Source organism: Poecilia reticulata, chromosome 10, assembly GCF_904066995.2.
Source record: "Poecilia reticulata chromosome 10, P_reticulata-male-v2, whole genome shotgun sequence".
NCBI classification, from domain to species: Eukaryota; Metazoa; Chordata; class Actinopteri; order Cyprinodontiformes; family Poeciliidae; genus Poecilia; species Poecilia reticulata.
Window position 1 is genome coordinate 22592781 of NC_088839.1, and position 13127 is coordinate 22605907.

The window sequence follows — 13127 nt, forward strand, 5'->3', positions numbered from 1 at the left end:
TCCCTGATGAAGTCCCATATGCAGTGCTTCATCATGCACTACAATGACAAATTAATTTGTTTTGTGGTTTTTTTTAATGATGCATTTTTTAATGATGCTTATTCAACACATAGCAGCAATATTTGAAGCAAGAGTTAGGTTACCACCTACCTCTTCTGTCTTTCTACAGGCGGCAGAGCTACCACATCTTTGGGAATTAACAAATGGTGTACCTCTTACTGTATATTCTTTACTTACATTGTTTGGTTTCTTGGCATGAATCTAACATTTAAACTTAACAAATTTACAACAAGCTTGAAATAAAGAAAAAGACATGCTTGAGTTTGATAACAAATGTACTCCTCTAAACCAAACTTGCTTCTTATAGTCGAGCAATATAGACTATAAAACCTCTCTTCAGACACCATTGGCTTGTCAGTGCATCCAGCTAACATTTTTTGTCATGCTAGAAAGTGTTGGCTTCTTTCTTTCTTGTTAAGCCCTCCCTCAGGCAACTTGATGCACAACTTGTGGACAGTATCTTTTTTCCAGCATCTTCCAGTTTGAGACTTGTTTATTCCAAGGTTGCTTCTGAAAATTACAACTGATTTCCTTTCATCGAATCAACATTTTGGGGCAGACGGTTGCAGTTGTTTGTTCTAAATGATGCCAAACAACATTTTTAACGTTTTTATTCAAGGTCTTCCCAAAATTACTGACCTTAATCTTACTACTGTATGAACTATGACTAAAATAAGTCTCTATGTCAGGGGCCAAACCAATTTTACTGAGCTTTGCCGTCACTGATAAAATGTGATTAGATATATTGCCAGAACCTTTCTGATATGGACAGTGTGTAGCTAATGGGATGTTTAAATAAATCTAAATGTATTTATATATGAGTCTACGTACACTGGAGAAAATTACCTTTTAATTCAAATGCAAAAGAGTATGATGATCCCACATGGGTACTGTGTTTTTTAATCGGTTATCAAAAAATGAGCAGTAAAATGACATCAAAGCTGGTGCAGAGACCACACTGTTTGACTGGGACTACTTTGCAGCAGACGTGGTCAATTTTGTCCACGAGGGGGCGCCCCTGACTATTTTAATCAAGAACCTGCTCGATCAGCACCTCTGTTTTGCAACCTGATTATGTAATTGATTGAAAAATAACTTGGACTGCAGAGATCCCGTACAGCACGTCCAACACAGGTTACATAATCTGACAGAAGACCTGCACAGGCTTAGAAATGTAGCTCCAATGAATTGCATGGTTCTGAAAAAGCATAGAAAGAATTAAATAATTGCTTTATGTGATTGTCATAAAAGTATCATGTAGATGCCAGTGTTGGCCATGTGGATTTTGTTTAATTTAAATGGCATCATACTTACACATGTGCTCATGCTCTACATTGGGTCAACAGAAGGTCATGACTTCTTTGATGTGAGATTTGAGACACTGAAATTCCCATTGTTCAAATTTCCATTTGATAACGATTTTGAAGATACTACATATCTGTAATTAGTCTTATTTATACTACAATTGTACAGATTTTTTAAGATAGTGATGTTGTGTTTCCAGTCCAACTGACTCAAATCTGGAGTCATCCTTTGTCTGTGTAGACCAGTGGTCCCCAAGCTACGGCCCGCGGGCCGCCTCCACATTTGGTCCGGCCCCCTGAACAATACCAGAGAGCATTCAGAGCATTTTTTTTTTCATATATTGTATTTTTCGGTTTAACCACCAGGGGGCTCTTTAGCAGGAAGTGTGTCCTGTATACTGTGAGTGTTTTGTTTTGCATGGTGCATTGCTGCCATCTGTTGGACTTTTAGGGAACTGCTTGACTTTTATGTTATTTAATCAGTATAGTTGTTTGCTAGCGGTAGAGCAGATGAACACACGTGTTTGTTATGAACGCCGCATGTCCAGGTCGAATTCTTCGAAGCACTGCCTGTAAGTAGCAGCTTATACTTCAAAACGAGCCTGTATGTTGACATATGAGGAATTCATATGTTAAAGTTATTTAAGTTACTTTCCCTCAATGGTATATATACTAGTCAGCCCCAGTGACCGTTTCACTAACGGTTTTTGCCCTTGTGCTTTTTGGGTAAAAGTCAATCGAGTAACGCGCGCGCACCCCCCCACCTTCCTCCCGCCAACAATTTCCGCCAGCGCAGGTGATAAACGTGTCACACTTTTTCTGTTGCAAACTGACTCCGGCCCCCCACCAGAGAAGGGAAAAGCTATGTGGCCCTCACAGGAAAAAGTTTGGGGACCACTGGTGTAGACTATTCTACACAGACAGAATAGTCTACACAGGCAATTCTGTCTTAATGCAAAACTTTTTAATGCAAGTTTTACATTGATCTTTGCATTAAACTTAATGTAAAAGTTTAACTGATCAGTATAAATCTCAGAAGTTGCTCCTGGAATCTTTAAGAGGATATTGGTGTATGTGTGGGTTTGCATTTGGGCCATACACACTCTGTTTTGTTGGATGCTGGTTAGAACAGTGCTCTATTAGATGATTTGAGTTTATGACACTATTTTAACATAACGTTTTTCACTAATTAGCTCCAACAAATGTCAAAGATTTTAACAAAACAATTAGTTGACTCATTGGTTGCACTGCATCTTATTTAGGGACGTAAAACAAAAGGAAATCAGACACAAAGTCAAAACACACTTTTCAGATTTTATTTGTATTAAACCTTTAAAGTCATGTTTCGTCCCCCCCCCCCCTCCCATTTCACTACTACAATTAGGTTGGATTTTGTAACATGACACCATTCAAGTGGTATTATATTTTGTATCACTCCAACATAATTTAGTATGAATAGTCAATCAACTCTGCGATTGGGCTGACATTAAACCGAATGGAAATGAAAATCGTGGTGACTCCATGTCACTGAACGGAGTCCAGGCCTAATGATCGCTTCTCCGTGAGACCACGCCTCCTCACACAGTAATCATAGGACCAACCTGACACCTATATGGGCGCGTCAGTCGTTATCTCTCCCAAGATCAATCCGAACAGTTATGCAATGACTTTCAGCTTATCGATTATTTGGGATGTGTAGTCATGCGCATCAACTTTGCCAGTGTTAAGGCAAAGGAAAAAAACTACAACTCCCGGCTGGCGTAGGGGCGCATCGCTTCGCCCGAGTTGCTCACACACACACACTGACTGTGAAAATCCCTTCTAATGATTCAGTTCGTGAATAAATAAAAAGAGTTTGGTGTCATGGCGGAATCTGCAGCGTGTCCCGCTTTCCAGCTCGGGAGACCCCGCTACGATCAGGTAGGAGCTCCGTGTCCTCTGGTAACTACCCAGTTTCTTGACATTTTGTTGTTTTAAGGCTTTCGGATGAGAGAGAGAGAGAGAGAGAAAAAAAACATCCTGTTCCTCCGCCCTCATCGCTTCGCTTTAGATGAAGCGATGAAAAGTTGTGCCGCCGACGTGCATCGGTGATTGTATTCATGCAGAAACTCTAAAACTTCTGAATGCGATCAGGTTAGTTAGGAGTTTGTTGTATTAAAGGGGAATTATTGCGCTATTTGGCTTATTCTACGAGGCGTCACAATGCAGAGGGTGTGCTTGTGTTTCATTTGAAAACGCACAAATTGGTGACTTTCTCTCCTCACTCCTGCAAGATTTTCAAAATGAGTCCAGACCAGTTCAAACTTAAGTTTCTGTGTAAACCGAAAGTCATCTACATGCACCCGCTGACCTGAAGCTTCGTGATAATTTACGGTTATGAAATGATTTTATGTTGGTCATCACTAATAATGCGACCTTAACGCCAACTTACGTTGCTTATTAACCTTGGCGTCAGAGCAATTCGTAAAACAGCAACTTTAAGCAAATCATTTAACACATGGGAATGCATAATGCAAAATGGAGTAAATGGATATCTAAGGCTATGTTTGCATTATATAACTTGCATGTTTATCCACAAAGCTTATGCAATGCCATTTTGGTAAAGATCTTACGTGATGGTTTAAAGTAGCATTTACAATTGTACTTATTTAAGGCTTAATTGAGCAAAACTCAGTGGCCACAATTGATTAATGGGAAAACATTGTTTGCTTCATAGCTACAGGCTCACACCTTTACAGGTGGAGATATTAAAGAGGCATTCCTCTTGGCTCATTCTTGAGATCAGTTCTTTTTTCTATTTTTTGGAACTGAACAACATATCAATTTGCAATTGTATATCAGTAATATTGATATCCATATATAAATTCTTACCATGCCACAATTGCTAAGGCTTGTGTAGATGCAGCATTTGGTTGTGTATTAGATTTAAGGTCCCATGCTTTTACGCCGCGATTGCCAGAGTTTTACACTCAATGCTACTCTTATAAAAGATGACATAAATGCAGAGACATATTTGTGCTTAATTTATTTATTGCGTCAGCTGATTTTAGTTTCATATTTCTGCAACATTTTGATCAAATAATCTAGCCCAAAACACTGAAGTTTTATTTTGAATGAGTTGCAAACTGATCACTAATTGCTGTAATGGGATACAAAAATTAACACACAACATAAAATAAACATAAAGTAACACAAAATAGCTCTAGAAGCTCTCTGGTTTCACACACAATCCGTTGAAGTCAAAATCAAGCTAAAAGTTTATCACAAATAGTAAAAATGATTCACTAATTATCCTGTTTTATTCTGGATGTTTAGATCATATTTATAAGAGCTGGTCTCTATTCACTTGTCTACACTTAGTTCATTGATCATAAATTTATCTATGGATCACAATAATGTTATTTCTTTCACGGTTCACTGCTTTTGTGCTTCTTCCTGCTCCTGTGTGCATTTCTTTGTTCAAAACCGGTTGAAGAACATCAAGACCAAACCGCTTAAATCATCCACCTTCAGTTTATAACACCTTGATAAAGTTGCTGTAACACTTCTTGGGTCTCGCATCAAAGCGCAGGAAATCAGGCCAGCTCTTGAATCAGCGTAAATCCTGCTTGTTTTTTTTTTTTTTTTTTGGTCTGCGCTTCGAGCCGGATTCCATCTTTGCTAGCCTAGTTGTGTTCTCTCATGGGAGCTGAAGCTCATGCATAATTAAAGCCGGCTCCTCACATGGCTCCGCGCTCTCTCCACCTCTCTTACAAAACAGCACTGCAGCACATATGGCCTGTCAGAACAGGAGATGTGCAGTGACAGAAAGGCAGTGATAGAAAACCCAGAGCAGGGGAGTGATGGTCTATAGTGAAGACTGAAGTAATGTTCCAGTCATTTCAATTAGGATATGCTGCTAAGGAGTTAGTTATAAAAAGACACTCTGTTTCCGCTGTGTTTTCTGCTCTTCATAACTAATAAATATCTCAGAGGGAATCTGACTGAATCTTGTTGCCTTGTTTTTGTCCACTGAGGCTGCCAAAGAGGCGTTTGGCACCAACTGTTAGTGGGTCTTTTCAAAGAGCTGGCACACAAACTCAGCAATTGGCATGCTGACGCAGACGGAGAAAAACAGAATGCTTGACCACAGCAGTTTAGAGTCTTCCACTGAAGTGTGCTGTTATATTTTGTTCCTGCTTTCCAAAAAAAAAGAAAAATATTATTAATTATTAGGATGAGTTTCAGTATTTAGCCACCGAGAGTATCTAATTTATGAAGTGTGTGTATATCATTTCTATGAAGAACACGATGTGATTTTAACAAGACAGCCCAGCTTTCAGATTTATTAAATGTACGTTTTGTTATTGAATAATGGGGAGTTGTTTTTACTTAATCCTTAGTGCAATAATTGTCAACAACAGACACTTTATACTGTTATGAGTTTACTTGGATGGGGGTGTTTTGAGACAATAGTGTCTTCAGTTCTCCATCACAGAATGTTTTTGAAGTGTTTCGAAAATATTGTTAATCTTCCAGATATTTCGCATGGTGATTTTAATTAAATTGCTTGGGCGTTGAGCTTTTCATCGAAATAACTTTAGTCTCACAACCGTATGATGTATGATGGACATTGCAGAAACATTTGCACAAAAAGCTGTGCAATAATTTAACATTTGTGTCATTGTTTAGACTTTTAGCTTAGACAGATATTTCCAAACATAAAATCTCCTTAAGACATTCATTCATGTTTTCTTTTAAAAGAGACTAAAATTGACCTATTTTTCTCAGAGCTCATTCCTTGGACGTCTGAGACACTTTGTTGACATCATTGATCCCAGCACCCTGTTTGTCTCGGAGGTAAAGCTTCCTGTTAAAGTGCTTGTTTTGCAACTATTTATATGTTTGGCATATCTTTTGCATGCAGAGTTCTATGTTATTCTCTTTTATTGAAACAATCTGATATCTGAATAAAATGACAGATTTGGTCTCCAGTAACATTAAACATTTGGGCTCTCTTTTCATAATTGAATAATGGCACATAAAGGTATTTTTGCGTCCCCATTCTCATGCAAAAATAATGGGGATGTAGGTTGATTCACTATTCATGCTGACAATTATACCAGTGTACCTAATCAAGAAACAGGTTTGTGTGTTTATGACTTATTTTATTTATTTCAGAAAAAGCTAAAAGAATGCATCAAACTCCTTGATGACTACAAACACGACACACTTCCTCCTGGAGTGTCTGCAGATCAGGTGAGCGTTTGCCACAGTTGATGCAAACCGTGTTTCAAAATATGTTCAGAAGGCTTGGAACAATATAAGTAATGCAATGAATCATTTTCCTTTTCTGAAAGATTCAAAGCTGATGAATTAAAGGAAACGCACTGGTTCCTTTATTTCAAAACTAAAAATGAGGCGCATTTGTCTTTGGAAGACTGAGAGTTTTTTTAAAGCATCTTCTTGAATAATTAATTTATATAGTTGACTGCATCATAAGATATGATGCAACTTATGGTGCAAAATGTGAAAATGGAAGACAAAGATGACATTCCTCCTTTAATGACATTCTGGTTTTGCTGTGTAGTTGTGGGAAGCCCAGAAGATTAAACAGGTAAGACTATGCTTCTTCATCTTAACCCCACTTTCATCCATTCATCCCTGAGCTGGTGGCAGCATGAGGAAGCTCTCATGCTTTGTGTCACAGGCCATCATTCACCCTGACACAGGAGAGAAGATCTTCATGCCATTTCGAATGTCAGGTATGTCCTCTGATGAAGATCTTTGTCCAGATTTTCTCAAACCGAATCATTTTTTCCCATTGCTTTTATGCTGAAAACCATGTTTCCACTATGCAGGTTATGTGCCATTCGGAACACCAATTGTAAGTCAAACATACAACCCATGCATTTTGAATGTAAACGTGTTTGGGGACAAAAAAAATGAAACGGGACTTATTTTGTTCAAAAATAAGCTCTTATTTCCTGGTTTCATTTAGGTCATTGGCCTTCTCCTCCCAAATCAGACTGTGATGTCTACCATTATCTGGCAGGTACTGGAGATAACCAACCACTGTGGTGCTTCAAAGTATCCAAAACCTTTACAGTCACTTATATTTGTGTATAAATATGATTTTTCACATTTTGGAGAGGTGGTGAGAGAAGGTGTCCTGATCAAAACCGAACTTCTTGTCCTGCATTCAAATCTTTGAGTCGGAAAACTAACAGTGAACATCTCTATCGAAACTGAGATTGGAATAAACAAAAGTTTTAGTTTCCAGATCTCCATAGGTGGTAGAGACATTTATTTAATTGCAGCTGTAACTGCATCTAATGTGTTTTTACAAAACATTAATGAAAGAGGGCTGAACGTAATATGATGTTTTCAGATTTTTATTTGTAAAAGAGTTAAAACCATGAATATTTTTTTTTTCTGGTCATCATATAAAATCTCAGTAGAATACAATAAAGTTTGTGTGAAGAGATGCAACAGGGAAGAGATAGAAAGTTCAAAAAGTAGAATTACCTTTGCAAGGATCTGTACGGTGAAATAAACTCCAATTATAACAAAAATACAATTTGATTCAATTTGTCTTCAGGTAACATGTTTAAAATAAAACATGGTGACAGCGTCACTGTTAAAACAGTTAAATTTGTAACTTTTAAATTCAAACAGAAGTCATCTGCTCAAGGCAAGTATCACAAGATAAGACATTGCAATCCTCGTTTTATATATAGATTTATATAATCAGCTTGTTAAAATCTGAGTCACAATATTTCATCGGTTGCATCATATTTATGCATATTTATAGGAAATACTTGAAGGCAGAAAAGCCATACTTTTTAGCACCAACATATCACAGCATCTATTATCCATTTTGATCATCTGGTCAGTTTTGCCACGATGAATGGGTTAAGTCTTTTCTCGCTCCTTCCTCATAGATTATGGATCGTTTGTGTTTTGTATTTTGTGTTTTCTTTCAGTGGTTGAACCAGAGTCACAATGCCTGCGTGAACTATGCCAACCGGAATGCCACAAAGGTAAAAACAACTTCAGATTCCTGTTTTTTTTTTCTTGAAATTGAATAAATAAAAACTGATAGCTTTCTTTTGTTTTGTCTGCAGCCCACTCCTACATCTAAGTTTCTTGAAGGCTATGTCGGAGCTGTGACCAGTGCTGTCTCTATTGCAGTAATTTAGCTTTCTTCTTCACCGAAGTTGATGTCATTACTTGTAATATTGTGTAATTCTTAGAAATCTAGGTATATTACTAATTGCAGTTTTTAAGTTAAAATGAATTGGATCCAGCATGCTGAAACCCCCCACAAGATTTAGTTTAATACAGCTGCATCAGTTGCAGTTTTTTACTTTTTTCTAATTTGGATTTTTTTCTTTAAAGGTGGGACTGAATGTGCTGATTCAGAAGGCCAACAAGCTGAACCCTGGCACCAGAATGATCATCCAGAGATTTGTCCCATTCCCAGCTGTAGGTGGGTTTTCAAGACCCTCCTTCATAATGAGACTTTTATTATGTGCCCCCTCTGCCGGTTAGAGCTGCAAACTCATAGAAGATACATTCTCTGTATTATCCAAATTACTATGACGGTCATAGTGTACCTAGTTTAAAATCCCACAGTTTTTTTTTTAGCAAAAGTTTCTTGTATTCTTGTTGGTGTTTTATAATGCCTCCTTTGTTCCTTTTTAGCAAGTGCAAACATCTGTAACGTAGCCCTGATGAGACACAACGAGCTGTCTGAAGGTATCGACGTTCTGGACAACAACGGCAGCGTGGTGGGATCCTCCAAAATCGCTGCTCGACATGTAAGCTTCTTTTTTTATGTTGTTTGACTGTGAATTTAATGTTTAATATCATGGTGGCTAACTGGTGACTTCTCATTTCCTGCTTCGCTCGACTCTCTCAGCATCAGATTTAATCACCTGTCCATGATCTTTGGTGTTTATTCCCAGGCAATAATGGAGACCGCCTTCACACGTGTGGTCCTTCCTATGCCAATCTTCGTTCTGCCGCCCATCATCATGTCCTACCTCGAAAGGTTTGTGCAGAAACACACAGGTGAAAAATGATTAAAAAACCCCTAAACAATCATTGCTTTTGAGAAATCAAATAAAACAACTAATATGTTGTATTCTTGTCAAGGAGGATAATATTTGCACATCAAGTCTCTATAACGACCACTTTAATCTATTTACATGCCAACAGCTTTTGCTGGGAGGTTTTCAAGAAAAATACTTTTTTAAATTTACTTCAAAGCCGCTGTTCACATTTTTACTCCTTTTGCCGATAAATGTGGAGGGCGCTGTATAAACCTGTAGCAGATGCTGCTTTAAGAAGAAAAAAAAGTAACTCACTGTCCATCCATTTGAAAGTTAAGAACAGAAAAAAAACACCTGCATCAAAGGTTCACTTTTTAAATATCCCATATATAGGATGATTTATGTTTATTTCATGTTCATTTAAAATTAATGCAAGACTTTCCTTGTATTGAATATTTTATTGCTCTATTTTTATTCATTAGATTTTAATAATTGAGTCACTGAATACATGAAAGCCAACAGAAAAAATGACTTCAGGAGAAGATAATCAGTTTTGAAATAGCCTGACTAAAGTCTGGTGCTAAATTTGAAAGAAAAACTGTGGGGTGACATCTGAAGATGACTCCAGGCAAGAATGTCCTCAATGATTTGGATATTTGGCCTTTGATATTTGTAATAATTTATTATTGTCTGACTTTTCACATCACACCTGACATTTTAACAGGGTCTGCAGCTACACTTTTTAGAGCCGCTGAAACTGATGGATGAAAAACATCCATCAGTTTTAGTTTAACACCATTTAAAAACTCTGTGAATTGTTATAATTTTACTCATATATTTATGTTATGTTATAAATATCATTCTTTGTTAGACACTTATCAGAAGGTTTGAATCTAGTCCACATAATTGTGCATGTACCAAATGGGAGCCAACATATGTTGTGTCCTGAGGTTGCTACAGTGGGGGGGATATTTAACAGAAGAAGACAGAAACGCAAAAGGAGGGAAAAATAAACTTAGGATTTTTATTTAAAATTTAAATAACAGAAGAAATGTGCCATCTGGTTAATTAAGCTCCATTCTTCTGAATTTCCAACCTCTAATTGTGTGAAACAGCTTCCCCCAGATCTGCAAACGATCCCAAAATAACTCAAGGCGTTGCAGTAGTCAGCCTGGATCAATCCACGCCGCAGGCTCACGTTCCCTTTTTATCCTTGTCCTGACTCACACAGGCTGCGACTCCTGCAGAGAAACCGCCGACTTCTGCTGCCCATCCACAGCGTTGTGTGCCTGGTTACGTTCGGCCTCTCGCTGCCCGTGGCCATCAGCCTCTTCCCTCAGATGTCTCAGGTACGCCGCGTTCAGCTGCTCTCAAGGCCAGATGGCTCATGGAGCAGCTGGGAAGATATTCACATTAAACATACTCCACTTAGCTCCCACGGCCCCTGCAGGCTTTTGTTCTCCACTCAGCTCTCTAAAAATGACTTTCAAGGTGAAACCCAGAGCTTAATCAATTCAGTATCATTTTTTTTTCTTGTCTTTTTTTTTTTTCTTTTGGCAGATTGAGGTATCTCGCCTTGAGCCGGAGATTGCCATGGCAACGGATTGCAAAGTGTTGACCTACAACAAAGGTTTATGATGAAGATGGGACACGAGCTCCAAACTGAGGCTGCTTTCTGAATGACTGTAACTGCGACCCTGCTGCAGGGTTTTCGGGGTATCTGACACGTAATTGTTATTATTAGAGTTGTATTTACCCAACATTCCTAGACCTGTTCTCATGCTGCATTCACTGAGCCACGGTGAATCCTCTGAGCAGCCCAGAGATTGTTGCCTTCACTACAGCTGTCCAAGAACTCTCAATTTTTACTATAACATCCCTTTTTGTGTGTTTCTGATATTTACAGAGTATTGTTTTCTGGAGTTTCTGTAGCACAATCAACCTAAATAGTGATCCATTAAATTCTGATAATGAGATCGTTTAAACACATCTTTCCTGGACTGTTTTTGAGTCAGATATGTATTCTGTTCTTCTCACGTTTCTTCATATCTTTTTGTCCCAAAGTGTTGAGCTCTGGCAGCTGGTGTTATGTTTGTTTTTCTGTCGGATTTTCACAGCAAACAGCTGCCTGTGAAGCAACAGAAGGAAAGTCTGCGAGTTGGGATGGAAGCAGCAGGATGAAAGAGGTTATTGAGTTTTTGTAGAGTAGAGGGCAGCTGCACAGTGTGGGGATTCTTCCCTGTGCATTAATATTACTGAAGGCTCCTCTAAAAATACACTTAGTAGACAGCACCCTGCACATTCATAGTCACCCTGGTAGAAATGTGTAAATGCCTCAGATTGAATCTCTTTTATTGCAGCTGCATAGGCTTACACTAATAAATATTCAAACCTTTTAATTTGCTACAGTCATTCTTTCAGTAATTTATTTTCTCCTCCTACTTCTTCCCTGCTGTCGATACTTTGAACAACTTGTTTTAGCAAATAGGACAGGAAGACCTCATCGGTGACCCATTTCATGTTCAGTAGTAGAGTCCAACAGGTATTTATTTAAAACAGGATCACAGCATTGTAGATCTTCCATCATTGCTACCTGTAGACACGATTTATACATTTGACCTCCAGTGTTTTTTTTACTAGTCCTACATGTAGGGTTTGTTGCCAAAAACACAGTTTTATGCTGATTTCATTTCATCCCTTGACCCTCATATATTGTCATTTTTTCTATGGCGTGAGGGTAGAGAAATTAAAACTTATTTCTTTTTTAGAGGCACAATTGGAAGAAAGGGAGAGAAAAATGTACAAAGAAATTTAGTTTGTTATTTGTAACCATACAGAAATATATCAGTTATTTCTAATTAGTTCAAAATACACAAAGATAATAAAATAATTCTTAACTTAAAATGTTTTACTGTCACAAACATACACAATCAAATTTAGTGTTTGGCTTGTTTGTCCAAAGCACACATTTGAAATTAATTGATCTTTACTAATTGTAGATATGTTGAAATAAAATATTTTGTTGATCTAAACTATTTGTGCTAATAAAGGTGAATGGTACCATGACCACCTTTATTCAGTGACAAGGCTGTTCTGTTGTAACATAAGCTGTAGTTGTGATATAAAACAGTAGTTTCTGAAGGGTACTATCTAAAACCATTTAAATGTGTCAGACTTTGTGTTGTACACCTATATGTTGGAGCAGTCTGTAAAAATCTAAACTGGTCACAAATTACAAGACCAGTTTGGATTTGTTTTAGCCGTCACATTGGTCCCTGTTTACTGGGGCTTAATGAATCTCTGCTGCAGATATTTACTGATTTATAAACTGATAAATATTAACAGAGCACCTTTTTTAACCCATGTAATGTGAATTAGCATTCACAATTTCTGACATTGTATGAAGTTTTTGTCTTAATATTTTTACACTACTGACAGTTATTCAACTTTAACTGCAGTTACATTAGATTTATTTTCTGTACATTATTTCAAATGTATGTGTAACATATATGAGATAAAATGTATTGTTTATAAATTCATTCCTATTAAATGTTTGCTTGTCAAAAATGTTTATCTGTGTTTGTATTATTTTACATTATATATATCTGTGAGTCAGCTGGTAAGAAGTGTGCTCTTGGGCAGCAGCTTTTATGTTTTCGTTTTACTTTTTTGTTTAACTTACTCAAAAATTGTATTAAAGTTATCCCGTTTCTTAATTTCTTTATAA

The 13127-nt window shown here is 37.4% G+C and overlaps 1 protein-coding gene across 4 annotated transcripts; it reads left to right on the forward strand.

Annotated features, from left to right (window-relative positions):
* The first annotated feature begins 2979 nt into the window (after positions 1-2979).
* On the forward strand, positions 2980-12971 carry sfxn5b (sideroflexin 5b). Of its 4 annotated transcripts, none has more exons than XM_008420559.3 (14): positions 2981-3305; positions 6135-6203; positions 6525-6602; positions 6934-6960; positions 7054-7108; positions 7205-7230; positions 7345-7398; positions 8330-8386; positions 8471-8536; positions 8745-8835; positions 9051-9166; positions 9314-9399; positions 10632-10749; positions 10961-12971. In XM_008420559.3, exons 1-14 carry the CDS (start codon positions 3228-3230, stop codon positions 11036-11038), a joined length of 999 nt encoding a protein of 332 aa, XP_008418781.1. In that variant the 5' UTR covers positions 2981-3227; the 3' UTR covers positions 11039-12971. The 4 variants fall into 4 exon arrangements, with proteins under 4 accessions (XP_008418784.1, XP_008418781.1, XP_017162763.1 ...); XM_008420561.3 differs by having other exon boundaries at positions 2986-3284; XM_008420562.3 differs by lacking the exon at positions 7345-7398 and having other exon boundaries at positions 2980-3305.
* Positions 12972-13127: the final 156 nt, after the last annotated feature.